The following is an 18,259-nucleotide window of genomic DNA, read 5'->3' on the forward strand; positions in this document are numbered from 1 at the left end:
TTTAAAAGCATAGAAATGATTGTTTTATAGTTTCATTTGCCCCTGTTTTCAGGATTCTACTTGCTGCTCTTCATTTCAATGAAAATACTGATAGACGTCAAGCAACAACAAAGACACGAGAAAAGAGATGGAGAGTTTTGTACCGGAAATTTAAGGGTGGAGAGGGCACTGTTCAGGCAATCAAGGAGAAAGCTACTTACAGTATGTATGATGTTCAGAACAAGCTGTTTCCTTAATAACAATTTTATTCATGTTTTTGTGATCAAGTATGTTGAAAACATCTTAATTTGTTTTTCTGCTCCATGCCTCACTAGATTTTGTTCATACATTACTTTGAATTGCTAACCTACATGTATATATTTAAGATAAAAATTTGTTTTTTCATAGATAATGTTGATACACTGAAAAAAAAGGCTACTGAGCTATGCAAAAGACTTGTTGCTGCACCAGCAGAGGCCCAGACACCTGCGTTCTTGTCTTCAGCAGCCAAAAAAATGGCAAAAGCAGAGGTGGTTGCAAAACAAAAATCACGCTTTCCAAGGATTCAAAGAAGAGATAACACAAAACAATTCAAAGCAGTAATTTCGTCAGGTGCTAAGAAAACAAAATAGGAAGTCAATTTTAATAATTTCATGATGTTAGTAATGGTGGCAATTCAAAATTTTATTCTGGAGGAGGGGTAAACTAAACCCATTATTTATATGATAATACAGAGACAACAAGATATACTTTAGGGGCAGGGTAGAGCATAAGACAAAATTCTTCAGATGTTTTATGAACAAAAATTATCTGCATTGTTCAAAATTGGAAGCATTCATTTCCCTGTAATGCTTACCCCTGCCTTAATTTCCACCACTGGCAATTCAATTAGAAAATATTAATTTTTATTTAAAAATATTTAAGATAACTCAAAAAACTTTCTACAGGTCCAGCTTTGGATACTTGAAACCTGTATATTCGTTTGACGGAAATTTATGCCAGATTGACGTAACAGTGCAGGCAGGCAGTATCTCCCTCTTGTGTTTCCCAAGTTTGTGCCATATCCACCTCACAAGTTGTCTGTAACTGACATATCTAAGAAGCCTATTGTAAGAAAAAGAATAATGTTAGGTTATAGCATATTATAACACATTATTCTAAACTATCCTCCAATTTCAGAGCACTTTAACTTCGAGCAAATCATACTTCCACAATGTGAACTGCCTATATGCAGCCTTCCTGTATGAATCCATAGAAAAATCCATAGGGTCTGCACGAATATCACATCTTGCAGTAATATTAAGCTGTAGGACATCTCTGTCCAGACAGAGCTTTCGAAACATTCTGTAGGAAGTCACACAGACTTTCCTGTCACAACACTTGTTTTCATCTGGATGCCCAGTGTTAACACAAATCCCACATTTACACCAAATTTGCAAATCTTTGAATTGGCTCCTCCGGGCGCTGTATGGTATCTATCAGGTCCCGCACATACTCTAAGCTTCCCTCTCCACTGAAAGCAAATTCAATAGTGATCTGTTGAAGTGTTTCAAGTGTTAGGTCATTGATTATATTGTAAAAATAAAAAAGAACACATTTAGTACAAACATTTTGTCTGTTTTCTTTGCTCTGATGAAGCCCCATATGCCAGGGCCAATATAAGCCTTAACTTATTTACGTGTTGTTGTTCATTATTCTCAGTGCGTTGTGGTTTTCCTTATTTACTACCTTTAGAGCAAAACTTTGTTATCTTGCCTTTACTAATAATACTAGGTTCTTTGAAAGTCAGGTTTTTTTCTTGTTTATTTGTTCTTGAATAAAAAACATCGATCCTGAAATTTTTCTGGAACAAAAAGGTCTTGCTCTTCAAGGCCTGCTCCTGGGTCACAAGCTGATTTTTTTTTAAAATAAATATTGGTAATCTCAATGTTGGCCTATATAATGTTGTGATTTGTTTATAAAAATTTTTGTTGGTTTACATTTTTGTGATATTCACCTGCACACTCAACCTTGCAAGCTCTATTTCCTGCTCTATGGAAAGGATTGCCTCCTGACTTCCACCCTGATTTCTGGCTTGATTTCCTCCAGCTGGTTTTGCCTGAATGGACTGTGGCTAAAAATGAAGTAATTTCACCTCATAAGTAACATTCTAAAAGTTGGTTGTTATTCTTTAGTTATAATCAGGAGGGCAAGTCATTCCCAGAAAGCATAATCTTCCTAGCCCTGATCAATATAAATAAGGATGCTATTTATAGAGAAATGAATATGCTTTGCTTAGCATCTGGGTTAAGGCATGCATGTATGCATTCATACAAATGTATGCATTCCCTGTGACCTAGTCTATTCTTTGTACACAAAAAGTGGGAAGCTAGTATGAGGGATTCTGATAACCATTGGAGTCCAATGAACCAAAAATTACCAATGGAGTCCAAGAGAGAAAACGAACTCCTTTTGTCTACACAATGGCGGCTTTTTCGTTTTTCGTTCATTGTGTAGACAAAAGGAGTTCGTTTTCTCTCTTGGACTCCATTGGTAATTTTTCTTTAGGCTCGCGGCACTGATTGGTCAACTATACCGGTCTTGTGCTTGCGTTTTTCTGATTGGCCTATTTCGATCCACAACTGGGTATATATTTTTCCATCGTGTTTTTTCGGAACCTATTCTGACGTTTTATGCTCTGAGGAGTGTAAGTTTTATGCTCAGACGAAAAAGCTTTAAGTATGTTGTAAAATGTTTGTTTTTTTCAAAGCCATTTTCAAATTCTGTACCGCAAAAAAAATGATTAACTTGTATGCAGATTTGAATAATTTTGTTTAGGATTCTGTTCATCTGGAAGGCTTTGCTATGACTCACTAGCAAGGTCCTTTTCACGCTCACATCAATTCTATTGCCCATGAAAAATGCGTAAGTACAGAGAAAAGGTAGGCTTAGTCCAAATTTCATTTGTATTTTTGGGAGCTGGGATAAGTTTCCTTATATTGTAGTTTAGGGGAAATCGAAGATTAAAAATAGTATGGCTTTTTACTACTGGACAACTTACCTAAGCTGGCTTTTTATAACTTTTCACAATTTGACCATGATGAACCCCCTTTAACCATGTTTCAAACACGGCTTTACAAAGTCTGTAGCAAGACTGTAAGAATGAATTGGGTTTGACTAAAATGTTAGAAATTATACAATCTTAATGTTACTAACTAATATACTTTCCATGAGGCGGTCTAATTTGGACGAAAAGAAGAAGAGTTAATTCACCTTTCTGTTTGAGCACCACTTCACAACTTTGCCTCAACATTTTTTGCCACACATGCACTGTTTTGCAAGGGCAGCCTGGCCTTTTTTCTGAGCGTTTTGAGCATTTGCCCTTGCAAAAACAAATAGGCCTCTGAAATCATAAAGAAATAAATGCCCGTTTATACAACAAATTTAGAACACCAGATAAAGTATTTAGAATACAAATTTAGAACACAGCTTTTTTAAAAGCTCCTGTAATTTCAAAGATCCTACAGCACTGTGAACGGTATTGGTGAGCAAGAGGAGGCGGAGGTATGGTGAACGGAAATTGTGCGGTGATAGGGTGTACGAACAGCAGATACAAGATCAAGGCATGGCAGAAGAAAGAATGCAATGAGCATAAAGGCTTATTACATAAGGGTTGTCCATGTCCTACCCCATTTAGCCTTCACATCTTTCCAAGTGTGAAGCTGAATTCCGATATGAGAAAAGAATGGATAAGACTGCTGCAACGAACAACAAAGGGATATAAAGAATGGACTCCTGGCCAAAGCGATATGGTCTGTTCATACATTTTGTTGATGGCCGCCCAACTTTAGAGAATCCAAACCAAGAAGAGAACTGGTAAGGGCCGCTCCACCTGTAATGACACCAAGGTCATCATCTCAAGCAACAGAAGCATCAAGCTCATACTCCGCTACATCTGAAATTACTTCAACAGTACAAGATCTATGCGGTAGTTCTGCATTTCCAAAGGATGAAGAGTGCCAAAAATGTTTAGAGATAAGTTCTCTTATGGACAATAAGGTTAGTGTGATTAAGATGGAAAATTATGCTTTGAAGGAAAATATTGCAAAGTTGTCTACAAAGCTTGAATCCTTAAAGTTGAAAAAGGATGATGTCAAATGGCCACAGAGAATGTCAGCAGTTTTTCTAAAATCTGATGAACAGATCAAATTTTATACTGGCACCCAGTCACTTGTCATCTTTAATGCTATTTTTGCATTATTACGCCCATACCTACAAAATTTGGTGCTGTGGAGGGGATCAAATACCGTCATTTCTACAAAAGCAATGCCAACTGGTAACAAAGGTTTGATGTCTCAAAAGCTATGTGGCAAAGACCAGTTTTTGCTTGTTATGATGCGGCTATGGCTTGGGTTGCTACTCAATGATCTTGCGTATAGATTTCAAATATCCCCATCTACCTGCTCAAGAATATTTTCCACATGGATTTTGAGCAGAATTCTAGGAGATGCATTGATAGTGCGGCTCGAAAAATACATCATATCAACAAATTTGCCAGATGTTTTCAAAGGGCCCTATTGTAATACCAGGTGCATCATTGACTGCACCGAGATAGCAATTAAAAAGACCAAAGTCAGTCAGTGATCAAGCAGGAACTTGGTCAGATTACAAAAAGAGGAACACTATCAAATTCCTTATTGGTATTGCTCCATCTGGCTTTATAACTTTCATTTCTAAGTGTTTTGGGGGTAGGACAACTGATCAGTACATATGTCAGAACAGTGGATTCTACTCCCTACTTGAATACAATGATGTAATAATGGCAGATCGTGGGTTTCAGATAAAAGAGGATCTCCTCCATTTTTACTGCCCACTTTTTGTCCCACCTGGAGCAAGAGTCAAATCTCAGATGACAGCTGAAGAGTGCAAAAAGAGAAAGGCAAATGCAAATTTGCGGATCCACGTAGAGTATGCAATTAATCGCATAAAAACATTTAGACTTTTGAAGGGTACATTGCCCCTCACTCTTCTTCCATTTGCTGATGATATTGTAAAGAGTTGTGCGGCAATTTGCAACATACAACCACCTCTTATCAAGCCAAGACAGTGAAAAATTTTATTTATTTACCAATAATAATTATTTCATCATCATTACATTTACATTTAACAACCCTTTTGGGTCATACAAATGTCTGCCCAGTCAACTACAACATTAAAATTTACGGAGTAAAATTAAAATTTCTTAAGCTTCCTGCCAAAATAGGTCTCCCTCCTTATCATCAAGCTCTGGTAACCCCCTAGCAGCAGCCCTCCCTCTTGTTTTATCAAATTATGAAAAAAACAGCCAATTGATTGAAACCTCTTTACAATGTTTATGTGTTTGAGCACCTTGATGAAGTGACATATTTTTATTTTAGTCCTTTTTTACCTAGTTGATTCTTCTCCTAAAGAAGCCCAAGTTTTAGAAGTTGATTTTTGAGAACATTGAACCTAGAACATTCTAATTTCATTTCATTATTCATCTAAATTTAAAGCTGTCCTTAGTCAAAGTCACAGGCTTGATTTTTTTTTAATATTTTGATAAGCCCATAATTTTTCAAATTGAGCATTGTTCCCAACCATTGTAGAATCTTGTATTTCTGTTGAGTGTTTACTTTTTCAACATGTGAAGTCAAAATAGATTTGGGTAAAATTATTTCTTCACAATTATTGTAACATATCTCATTTAAAAATGTAGTACCAGCACAACATGAAACGACTTTTCAATAACACAATACTGATGTAAAGACAATTTTGTTTCATCCTTTTTGAATTTTTCTTAAAGAATTTGTAACATTAAAGCTCCTGCAAGTTTACATTAGAACTAAATGAAGAATAAAAATGCAAAGAAGGAAAAAGTCAATTGATGAAAGCAGTGAATTTCATGACAGCTTGCTTGAAAACATATGTGGGATATAAAAATTTGTGTAAAATTCATTTAATAAAAAGTCCAGACAAAAAAGTAGCATTGTTTGGATTTTGTAGCAGCCATCTGAACTTGGCACTGGGTGAATATTTGTGGTTTCTTCTCAAACAAAGCGTGTTGGACCCAGAATCAATTGCTAAATATGGCAGTTTTGCATCAGGATTGCTAGGGGAGTATGGGCTATGGCAAAGGGGCATTTGACTTCCAGACATGACTCCCCACAACAGTCACAGTAAACAATCCTGTCAGGACTACCACCAATGAATGGTAGTTCTTTGGAAAGGAACAAACCACACTCCTTTAGTGTTGCACTTTTGTGCTCCCTGGCAAAACTCTCAAAAAACTTTGCTGTAGCATCTTCTTCCATAGCAAGGCCATACTTTAGTGCTAGCAGTCTGGCATTGCAAGCTTTTCTCCCGAAACTCTTGCAAAAACTGAACTAAAGTCTGCTTCTCCTTTACTTTTATGAGTTGACATCCTTGTCTTGACATCATGGGCTTTTGATGCAGTAATCAGGTGTCTTCTCACTGAAAACCAAAAGTCATTACTACTTTGGCCCCTAGTTGCCTTTTCAATTTCAGAAATTTTGTCTGATAAACTGGATAAGCTATTGATAAATCCCTCTGCAGTGGATGCTGAGTGAAATAAATCGGAAGGGGTTAATAAATTAACTGACCCTTTTTCTTCCGTATTCACTGTTATTTCTTTCCGCTCAGCTGTGAAAATGATTGAGTCATTTTCATTGCAAACAGACCTGAGGGCTGATACAATGTCATTAAGGTTTAATGATCCCTGAATATTGACAGTGGGGTCGTATTTCTTTTTTGGTGATGAATTCAACTTTTTTTTACATTCACCTCTTCTTCCAAAATCCCCTCGAACAAGCTTGAGGTCTGTTACTTGCTGCACATCTTTGTTGTTTGGTAGCCATTCACAAGGTTTTGATGTGCATGAAGAGTTTGACAAGCCCATCGTTACTGCTGCCTCAATCCTAAAGAGTGCAGCGGCTACGTGGTTGCATGTTTGGGAAATCCCAGCCATGCATGAACAATGAGCAGCCATAATGCGCCCAGTAGTTTTCATTAAACACACCCACAATTTGTGAGGTACCTCATATATTCTCTGTGAAGGTCTGCAAATTGTTCGAAGCAAACATAGAGAGCTCTTTGGCGAGATTATGTGAAAATCAAGCGGTTTAAGCCACCCATCCTGGTAGTACCTGTATACTTTAGAGGTCTTGTAATCACAGAGATCGCTGCTTGCTAACTCGTTCGGATGAAAGGCCAAAAAATTGAAAATGTTAGGGTATAATGTATGTGGCCAAAGTTTAACTCCTTCCCTTTCAGAAATCCAACCTTCGGTGAGCTTGAAAGGATCCGGTATTTTCTCTATTCCAACTTCATCCAATATAAATACATTAAGTTTTGCAGTGTACTGCTTAGCAAGTTCTATTTCGACTTCCTTGGCTGTTAGCACGATAGGAATGTTATTCTCCATCGCTACGAATGCTCTGGCACGAGTTCTTCTTTCCTTCCGCTCACTCCACGGGGCCGCAGGAATGCCTTCAGCTCTTCCACTCTCATACCAGATATCCAATCGTTTACAGTGCTGTAAGATCTTTGAAATTACAGGAGACTTGCAGTTGACACTTCGCATACTTCATATTTAAGAAAAGACTTTTGCAAAGGTAAGTACTTCCAAACATGCAACACATCTTCTTGGCATGCTGCACCAGACCTGGATATGAACCATCATCCACCATGGAGATACTCCATATAAAACAGAATTATATGAGTTTCCTTATATTTCTGTTTCAATTCAATGATACCCTGCAGCTCAATCAACTCCATTTGAAGATGGAAAGTGAACTAAGTTCTCTTGATTCAGCTGAGTTTTCCAAAAATGTAGCATAAGCAGGAACCTGACAACATACTCATACATGACATTAACAAATTGACCATGGCCTTGAAGCTTCTTGTTCAGCTTGTTCGAGTGACTTGTAATGACAACGAGGAATGCTAATCTGATTCCAAGCTGACACTTGTGCATTGGGCCAGATTATTTACAGGTTAACAGGGGCCTTCCGGGACACACAAAAGTACCTTTCGAGCCACATGTCGCCCGCGGGCCACGGGTTGCCGACCCCTGTTTTAGGAGCTCGTCTCCTGCAATCATCCCGGCATTAGTTGTCCTTTAGAACCTTATTATTATTATTATTATTATTATTATTAACGGAATGGAAAAAAGCTTGCACTATATTAATACACAAAAAAGGAGATACAGAGGATCCCTCAAACTTCAGACCTATCACTTTCAAATCGGTCACACTAAAATCTTCACATCTTGCCTCCGAGATTCTGTATTTGATTTTCTCAAACAAAATAGTTTCATAGAACATCAGATTCAAAAAGGGTTTTACCCATCAGATATCGGGTACACTAGAACATACTGCGATGATGAGCCATATAATAGACAAAGCTCGAATAAAACAACGGTCTCTAGTCATAACATTATTGGATCTAAAAAATGCCTTCGGAGAGGTTCATCACAATCTAATCAAATCTGTTCTGTCTTATCACCACGTACCAGAAAACATCCAGTCCCTGATTTCTAGTCTCTACATAAATTTTAAAACCTCTATTATCACAGATAAAGTTGTTACCCTTGCTATTCCTGTTAAACGTTGAGTGTTTCAAGGTGATTGCCTAAGTCCCCTTCTATTTAACATGTGCTTTAACACTTTCATTCAATACATAAAGGCAGAAAAATTCAGACAACTTGGTTTCTCTCCCCATAGCCAATCGAAGTACCTTTAAAAATATTTACTTCTTGCTTGCGTGACTTCATGTTTTATTTCCTTAAAATAAATGGCTATATTGAACAACAAATTAAAAAAGGCTTCACGTCTAACATCTCTGGCACTCTTCAACATACTTCAATGATGGCGCATATTATCGACAAAGCACGTACAAAACAGCGCTTGCTGGTTGTCACTCTTCTTGATCTCAAAAAAGCCTTTGGCAAAGTACATCATAATTTGATACCCATTAAACTGTCTTATCATCATATCCCTGACAACATACAGCTTCTTATCTCTAGCCTTTACACCGATTTTAAAACCTCTATCATCACAAGCCACTATAATACTCCTGCTATTCCAGTCCGCCGTGGTGTGCTTCAAGGCGACTGCCTCAGTCCCCTACTATTTAATCTATGTTTCAATACTTTTATACAGTACATAAATGCTGAAAAATACAAACAGTTAGTTTTTTCCCTACATGATCAGAACGACCTTATGTTTCAACCAGTCCATTGGTTTCAATTCGCAGACGATGCTGCTGTTATCACCAGCAATGAGCAAGAAAACCAACTTCTACTGGATTGTTTCACTCGCTGGTGCCAATGAGCTAACATGATCATGTGTCAATAAATGCATCGCTTTTGGAATAAAGAAATTTTCTACACGTTCTCTTCAGTATCAACCTAAGCTTTTCATAAACAACAAATCTATCCCATCTGTCTCGAATGGAAACACTTTCAAGTACCTCGGTCGTCATTTTGACTTTGAAATGACAAACCAAGAACATAAATCTGACCTTTTATCATCACTGTCCAACATGCTTAAACAAATCGATTCCCAGTCTCTTTATCACAACTTTGTTCTTTCTAAAATCTCCTGGAACCTTACTGTAGCAGATCTTTCAAAGACGTTAGCTTTCAAGAATCTTGTGGCTCGACCTCCCAATAAGTGCTACCTTGAGTAGCATTATTCTTTCTAAAAACCAGTTTGGACTCAGCCTAACTTTACCATCCACCAAATTCCTACAGTGTCAAACAGTTTTACGCAACGCATTGAAATCTTCACAAAACGATAACATTCGCTCTTTATGGAGAAATACCAGCAGTAGCACAAATATACAATATGATATATATAGAAACAACAAAGAAGCATTAAAGGCTGTCCAGCATGAGCATAAAGATCGTCTGCAAAACATCCTAACCTCCCAAGGATTTTTATTATCACATTGCCTTAACCAGAATCTTCCACAAATAAACAAACTTTAGTACAAGGTGCAAAGTAGCATGCCTCAGAATATTTTCAATTTCACCATAAGGTACCTGAACAATACCCTTGCCACACAGAAAAACCTGAAAAATGGAACTTGAGCCAGACCTCTGATTGTTCTCTCTGTTTTTTGCCAGAAAATCTCCTTCACGTTGCCAGAAACACCTGGAGACATAGCTCTATCCTAAACTTTCTAGCTACGTCACTAAAAGCTGTCAATGAATCTACCATCTACGCTGATATACCTGGCTTTCTTTCACCATCAATCATAACTGGAGAAAACCTTCGCCCTGATCTTCTTTTGAGGACTAACAACAATTACCTCTACATTTTAGAGCTAACTGTTCGCTTCGAATCCAATCTTGACACTAATGCAACAAGAAAACACAGCAAGTATGCTCCTCTCTTATCTGGTTTACCACCGCAGTTCAAATGTGTCTCCTTTTTTAATCTTTCTATGAGCTCTCTTGGCATCTTCGGCAATTTCTGCAATTCATTCTTCAAAATGTGTGACTCTCTCTCCCTCGATCAGCAACAAAAACGGTATCTTATTTCCAAACTTTCCAATATTGCCATCCGTACTACGTACTACATATTTTGTTGCAAAAATAAGCCATGGACAAATCTGGAATTACATTACCTTTTTAACTTTAGTCATTTTATTTTTTTCCTCAGTTTTTCCTTTTACCTTACGATTGTTATAGTCTTTTCTTGTAAAACCAGGCTAGCCAATTGCAAATTACCTTGTAATAGTGAGATTTGTAATTGTAGTTTAAGTTGAATTGAAAATGAAATGTTTCCATTATTATTATCATCAGTTTGTTTTTTGTATTGTTCTCTTAAGAGGCCGAAACCAAACTATGGTCCTAAGGCTTAACAGTTCAGCTCTTTTTCAGGTTGAAGATAGAGCTTTCCTCGGGATATATGATGTTCCTAGCAAGACTATCTTTTGGATTTCTTTGATGCTGATCTTTCCAGGAATGTTTGATACAAGTTCATTCATACGTTTTCTGACGAGTCCAAGGGCTCCGATTATGACAAGAATAACAGTTGTTTTCATCTGCCATATTTTGGTAACTTCTATCTCAAGATCTTTGTATTTTGATAACTTTTCTGTTTCTTTGCTTGCAACATTTCGCTCATATGGGACAGACATGTCAATGAAAATGCATTGGTTTTCCTTCCTGTTTTTGATCACAATGTCAAGTCTATTTTCAGTAATTTCCTTGTCAGTATGGATATCACCATCACCATATCCCACAATATCACCACATCCTTCCCTTCAACAACAGTGCTTGGTTTATGCTCATACCATCTAAAGGGCACCTCAACATTGGAATATTTACATATCTTCCAATGCATGTAGATTAATGCTTTGTCGTGTCGTTCGAGGTATTCCCTTTTTGCCAGAACAGGGCATCCTGATGTGATGTGCTCTATGGTTTCATAATGGTCGTGGCACAGTCTACACTTTGGATTTGTTCTGTTCTTAATGATCTTATTCCGGTAGTTGTTTGTGGCAAGGCTTTGGTCCTGTGCTGCAATAATAAATCCTTCTGTTTCCCCCTTCAGACTAGAACTTTACAGCCATTTATAAGTGCTTTCTTTATCTATATCTGATTTGTTTACTCTTTCAGGATATTGCCCATGCATAGGATTTGCCTTCCGGTTCTCGCATAATTCTTTTTTTTGGCGCATTCTTTAGTGTGTCTTGCGCATTGTGTAGCTGACTCATTTTCCCCTGTTTCAGTATCTTGCATTTGGATGTCTTTCTTAAACCTAGTTGCTTCATTTTGTACCGAATATAGTTTCTTACTCTTCTCGTGGTGGTAAACTTGTCTCAACAATCTATCTCTTTTCATTTTTAGGTATGTTTCTAGGCCTATGGTATATGGTATATATATTGTATATATATTATATTATATTATATTATATTATATTATATTATATTATATTATACTATATTATATTATATTATATTATATTTAATTAAATTATTGTATATTATATTATATATTATATAATATGTTTATATATTATATTTTATAAAGAAGGTCGTAACTTGTTGGTAACTCGTATACATCCATACTGAGCGCTACAAATGTAGAATCATAGTCTATTGAAATGTTAGGAATGGTTAGGAATGTTCAATGAGTCACATGATTTTTGTTGGAGCAAGCCCTTTTTTTGGTCACGTGACGACAAGCCTGCATCAACTCTGCAAACACAAAGATGGCGATGGAGAATAGAAGCGACGAAATTGATCTAGACATTTCCGAATCTGAATCACTGTGTATCTCTGAAATTGTGTTAGAAGATCAGGATCTTTTATTCGATGTCACTTTTATTTCCGACAAGGAGATTTATTGGTCTACATGATTTTAGTTGTAGTGAGTGTGGGAAAGAATTCAAGTCGAAGAAAGGCCTAAACATGCATTTGGCGAAGACGCACAGAAACACTTCAAATATAGCTATTGTTAGTGCGAATAGCCCTTAGCCATTGTAGTAAAAGCTATTTTCATCTAGCCTCGTTTTCACATTGCATTGTTTTCTTTACGCCTTTTAGTATACGTTTCATTAGGTCATATTTCGTATTTCCGTTTTGCGTGTTCTTGCTTTCTTCATTTACTTCCGGTAGCTATAAAGGATTTGCACCCCACGTTTTGGGTTGGTTATTGACTCGCCTTGCATTGCGCTGTGTTGGGGGCAGTTTTCTATCGTTTTCCATGCAGTTTTTGGCCTGGTAGTTTCCACATGCTGTGTTTGGCCGTTGTGCAAAATTTTTTATGGCTACGAGGACTAATAGATTCAAACTAATGTAGTCCACAATTTGTAATTCTGACTACCTTTGGTATATCGAGCGCACCACACCTAAATTCCTACGTTTAATACATCACCTCAGAACCTGTGTTGTTTCTTGCTGTGTTATCTGCTGGGGATTTAGGTGTGGTGCATTCGATATACCAAAGGTAGTCAGAATTACAAATTGTGGACTGCAGCTATAGAAGAGGAGCAATCATATATTTCCGATATCGATTTCTCTACTTTGGCAACTAAAGTCCTGCACAAAATTAGAGCCAAAGGGATCTTTCCAGAGGAGATCTGAAAAGCGTTCCCCACCGCACTCCCAGGAAATTTGTCCGAAGTTCTATCCGTGCTAGCCCAAAAATTTTGGCTTCAAAAAGTAAAGAGACTTTTATGCGAGATATTGTGAGGTAATAGCAAATTTGTATCAATATTTCCCTCATCAAAAGCCGGAGCTTGTAAGTCTTTTCTTGTAAAATTAGGGCCTGAACTGATCGCTTTGGCGAAAGAGAAGTATAGTGCAAGGAAGGATAAAGGCAAGAAGAAACCAATATGTTTTATAAAAGAGGAAGAAAGAGGACCTTTGGCATATGTGATGGGTGCTGTAATATCAAAACTTGATAAAAAGTCAGCTTATGGTCATACTACTTCACTTTGGAAAGATCAAATTGAAAGCTTATTCACTGAAATTCTGCGTGTTTCCATTGAAGAAAACTCTTATTTATCCGAGCTTGATAGAGGAGGCCTTTGGAACCCCTCAAAAACAGGGTTGCCAGACGCTTGGGATGGTTGGCGGCCAAATATTTTACAATCGAATGGTTCGATCAGACAACACATGTTTTTTTAAGTTTAGATGAACTTCATTTCAAAACAACTCAACAGAACAGCAACTTGTCAACTAAAACTACAAAAGCCTATCAGTATAAAATAATAAAGTTATTCCTAGGAGAAACTACAATAAAAGCAGCACATAAAAGCAATATCAAAGCTAGACATAAACAAAAAAAAGTAATTCAATTAGGGGGAACAACCATACCTTATTTAATTTATTAACAATTTATTAATTATTATGGTTTTGGGCACATATTTGAATTGTTTACTTTTGGTATAATTTAACATGACACGTTATTTATAACAGGTATAATTTAACATGACAGGTCTTTACTTAAAACAAAAATCATACTAAATGGAAATTTAAATAGAACAGCTCAATAATAAAACTAATATTTCATAAGTCAAATTTAGTGATTTCCCTGCAAGGGAAAACCACAAAAGGCATTTATTTTTTAAAAAATATTAATAAATACTTTGCTGAGGCTTTTTTTGCTACAAAATATTAATAAATACTTTTCTGAGAAATTTCAAATACTTGATAATTAATATTTTATCATACTACAATCATATTTTCAGGAACCAGGTTTTGAAAACTTTTTTTGGTAATGAGTCCTTATTTATATCTTGCCATTTTGTCTTCTGTTTCCCCCTAGTGGTACCCTGCACCAATGTCATTGCATGTTAATGATCTGGTCATTAAATCCAAATTCATTTGCACTTGGATTCTTGGAGAGTCTGCCATGGCTTCTTTGGTAACCGAAATATTCCTCCAAAACGTCCTGCATCAACCTTTCAGTAAGGACATATTGGAAGCCGTTATTTAGAAGAAACTTTATTATCTCTACAGTTGACTTGATATTAATTATAAAGCCTCCATATGTTTGCTTTGAGATGAACATTTTTGCTCTCTCCTCCTTTGAGTACTCTCCAGGCCTCTTTTCAATATTTTCCTTCCACCTTTTCAAGTACTCTAGGAATACATCTGTCATCCATACTAGCCTTTCATCATCAACTTGATCTTTGGATACTTTTACGCATGTGCTCTGTTGTTGACCTGACATTGCACATATCAAAAAGATCATTTACCATGAGGCATATATTGGCAGTTTTCTCTCCATCATCTTTTAAATAATGCCTCCATGCCAATGCCATACTTTTGCTGAGCACTTGAACTGCAAAAGAGACCCTCATCTTCAAATATGGAATCACATGTTTGTGATCAGGACCAATCTTGAAGAGACGATGTAGACTATTTTGCTGATCATTAGAGAAGGCTCTTGCAATGTGACTCCAAATCAAGTATTTCCCATCATTCCACATTAGTCTTGTAGACTTTTCAGAAAATCCAGAGGATAAAAGACAATTTATTGTTGTTTTTATCAAAAGAGGGATGTCTGAAATGAACAATATTTTACGATTTGTATCTGCAAGATTTACAGTGGAATGGCACAATGTTTCCTTTCCTGTATTATTTCCTGTTGCTGGGAATGCCTAGAGTTTCTGGTGAAGCATGAAAAATTTCCTGTTTGGTGATGCTCCATCGCAAACCACAAAAACTACTTTCAAGTTGAGAACCAACTCAAGGGTAAATACCGCATCCCAGAATAATGGCCGCAACTAAAAAGCTGTTGACCCAATTGAGCCAGTTAAGTGATAACTGAAGACAGCCTTTAAACTTGTGCAAAGGTCCCTTATCATAAACACCAGGGCATATTGTGCAAACTGTTTATTATCCTCAAATGAGACATAGTCAATTACTGGATCCCCAAGGTCAACATATCCAATAAGTTGACCAGACATTTTGTCAAATACAAGATCATTGCGTATTTTCATCTCATCAAAAATGATGCCTATGTACTGTGGGATTCCTCCAAATGCCAGGCCTCGCTTTAAATGTGAGCTTATAATTCCGCAGGCATCTTTGACTTGGCAGCACAAGAACCTCAGATAATTCATCATATGCAGATGAGCTTTTCGCTTGCAATGATAAGCAGAATCTGATGAACTGTGGGTGGTAGCGCCAGCCTTTGACAGATACAGTACTGAGCTGTTGCTGCTCCTCCCAAACCAACCTCATTGGAGGTGTAGCATTTAGCTTAGAATTTCCTACTATGCTTGTTATATCTTTGTGAAGATCATCACTTACATCGAGTCCATTGGTATTTGCTTGGCTTTGAAAAAGGCAAACATTTAGTAAACTAAAGCTTTTCGTCTGACACTGTTCAGAGTTAAAAACGTCAGAACAAAGATCGAAAACTCTATTCTAAGAAATAGATATACCCAGTTGTGGATCGAAATAGGCCAATCAGAAACACGAGCACATGACTGTATAGGTTGACCAATAAATTTAGCTTGCCTATTAGAATGTTACCAGTGGAGTCCTAAGGTGAAAACGGACTCCTTTTGTCTACACAGTAGCGGTTTTTTCGTGCTTATTTAGATAGATTCTAAAACTGCTGGGTGGAACGGCGATCGGGCTTTACCGATAATCCGAAAAATTTCGCCATTATAGTTTTTTGAACAATCTGGGTTTTCTAGTGAATGCTGCCCGATAGTAGAATCATAGGTTTTAGTTGTAATTTTAGATTTGCAAGACTGAGGTGGCTGTTCTCTTTGGGGATTCTCTTTTGTTTCTAATAATAGATGGAACATGTTGTTTTATTCTATCCTCCAATCTTTGGGGGGTGCGTCCTACGTAGCCAGAATCACACTAGCACGTAAATTCATATACAACCGAATTTTTTTGTGTGGCAGGAACGCAGCCCTTTTGAATGAATGGAAGGGCCTTTTTTGTACTATAAACAACACATGGGTTGACCGCAAAGAAACAATTTGTAATGGCCTGTTTTAATGTCTTTCAAGTAGGGATCTATTACCGATCCAGGGTAGTTTTTGATAGACCGGGCACTTTTGAGGACCAAATTCTACGTCAGATGAGAAATTTCCTATCTTCTCCTTAATGTAAACTGAAATAACATCTTCTGGATAGCCGTTCTCCAGAAAAATCTTAGTTAGTTTTTCAAGTTCCGAGTAGAGTTTAGACTTGGAACAAATCATCAGTGCAACTAAGCGTTTTGATGAGGCTGATTTTTCTTTGTTTTGGGCAAAACGAACTCCATCGAGTGTATAACCCTGAAAATGTGGTATATATTTCAGTTTATGGTATACACTAGTGTGTCAGATTTTTCAACCAAAGCATCTAGAAATGGCAAGGAGTTATTTTGTTCCTTTTCAAATGTAAAATGTAGGGCTGTGCGATACCATTAAGGCGTTTTAGGAAAGTATCACACTCAGCCTGTGTTTTGAAAATAGTATGTGTCATCCACATACTGAAAATAGACACCTGGCTTTTGGTCGCAGTCAAACAAACGCTCTTCATGAAAGCCAACAAAGATATTGGCCAAGGCTGGTCCCCGAGGGCTACCTATAGCGACACCATCCTTTTGTTGGTACATTTCATTGTTAAAGCTGAATTCAACCGAATGAGTTGCAGTTTCCATCAGTTCAATGAATACTTCCTCTGGGAATGGTGGGCTATTAAGCTCGCTCCGGTACAAAGCGTCAGCACATATTTTGATGGTCTCATTCAAAGGGACATTTGTGAAAAGAATGCTAATGTCAAAAGAATGCATGAAAGATGTTTCGTTTTCGATGCTCAAGTTTTGCATGAACTCAGCGTACGTAAAAGAGTCCTTGATACAATGTTTTGAATATTTTCGAAGAACAGGGTCCAAAACTTCAGAAAGCCTCTTAGCCAGTTCATGTTGTGCTGAGCCAATCATAGAAGAAATGGGTCTAAGTGGAACATTCGGCTTGTGTATTTTAAGGAGGCCATACATTTGTGGACATTGTGAACCTGTGAAGCTTAAGTTTACTGAATGTTTGCTTTTTTCAAAGCCATTTACAAGTTTTGTACCACCAAAAGATTGTTTGGTAATTATTTCTTGTTTAATCTTCACAACTTGATTTTCAAGGTCTCTGCATTTCAATCGGCTGGCTTTCACTGTAGCAACAAGCTTACTTTGACTACATGCCGAAAGTGGGGCTTTATCCTTAGCTGGGACCGCTTTTTTTGTCAGGTTTGCCCTTGCTTTCAACTTTAGCTTGCAACTTGAACATCTGCCATTTTCAGCATTTGGTAATAAGATAATAGAGCAATCTTCGCTTCTAAATATTTGAGATGATTCAAATGGATCAGAGTTGGTATTCAAGATTGGTCTTTTTGAAACTGCATGTAAGATTGTGTCTTTACACCAATTACATGGTATACCACAACAAATACACAAAGTTTCCAAAAAGTTTAAAATCTGCCTCACAGAGTTAATCTGTATATCCAGGTTTGGGAAAGATGGTATTCTCCAGCCAAAATAAAAACATTTTGTGTCCAATGGTTCTTTATTAGAGACAGTTACCGAGAATCTTGGTACATACATTTCTGAATCATCAAGGAACAAATTTATAATTTATTTTTCATCCTTCTGTTTGCCATGAAATTAACTTCATTTTTCCTATGCTTTTCTCTACTGTTTCGAAAGACTCCTAAATTGGCTTCAACAACGGATCTTGAATTTTGCCTTTGACAACTCTCTTTTCTTTGAAATTTTCGTCAGTGTCAAATTATATTTTAGGCA

The 18,259-nt window shown here is 37.0% G+C and overlaps 1 protein-coding gene and 1 pseudogene across 1 annotated transcript; one reads left to right on the plus strand and one right to left on the minus strand.

Moving 5' to 3' along the window:
* Positions 1-3,855: 3,855 nt before the first annotated feature.
* Positions 3,856-14,458, plus strand: LOC148960044 (uncharacterized; annotated as a pseudogene).
* Positions 6,311-7,420, minus strand: LOC135693239 (uncharacterized). The gene has a single exon (XM_065211654.2). The coding sequence runs from the start codon at positions 7,418-7,420 to the stop codon at positions 6,311-6,313; it is 1,110 nt and encodes a 369-aa protein (XP_065067726.2).
* Positions 14,459-18,259: the final 3,801 nt, after the last annotated feature.

This window comes from Rhopilema esculentum, chromosome 7, assembly GCF_057945365.1.
Source record: "Rhopilema esculentum isolate cy_ngs chromosome 7, ASM5794536v1, whole genome shotgun sequence".
NCBI lineage: Eukaryota > Metazoa > Cnidaria > Scyphozoa > Rhizostomeae > Rhizostomatidae > Rhopilema > Rhopilema esculentum.

Excerpts from the sequence above, each read along its gene's own strand:
- LOC135693239 (XM_065211654.2), bottom strand. The coding sequence starts at position 7,420 with ATGGAGAATAACATTCCTATCGTGCTAACAGCCAAGGAAGTCGAAATA.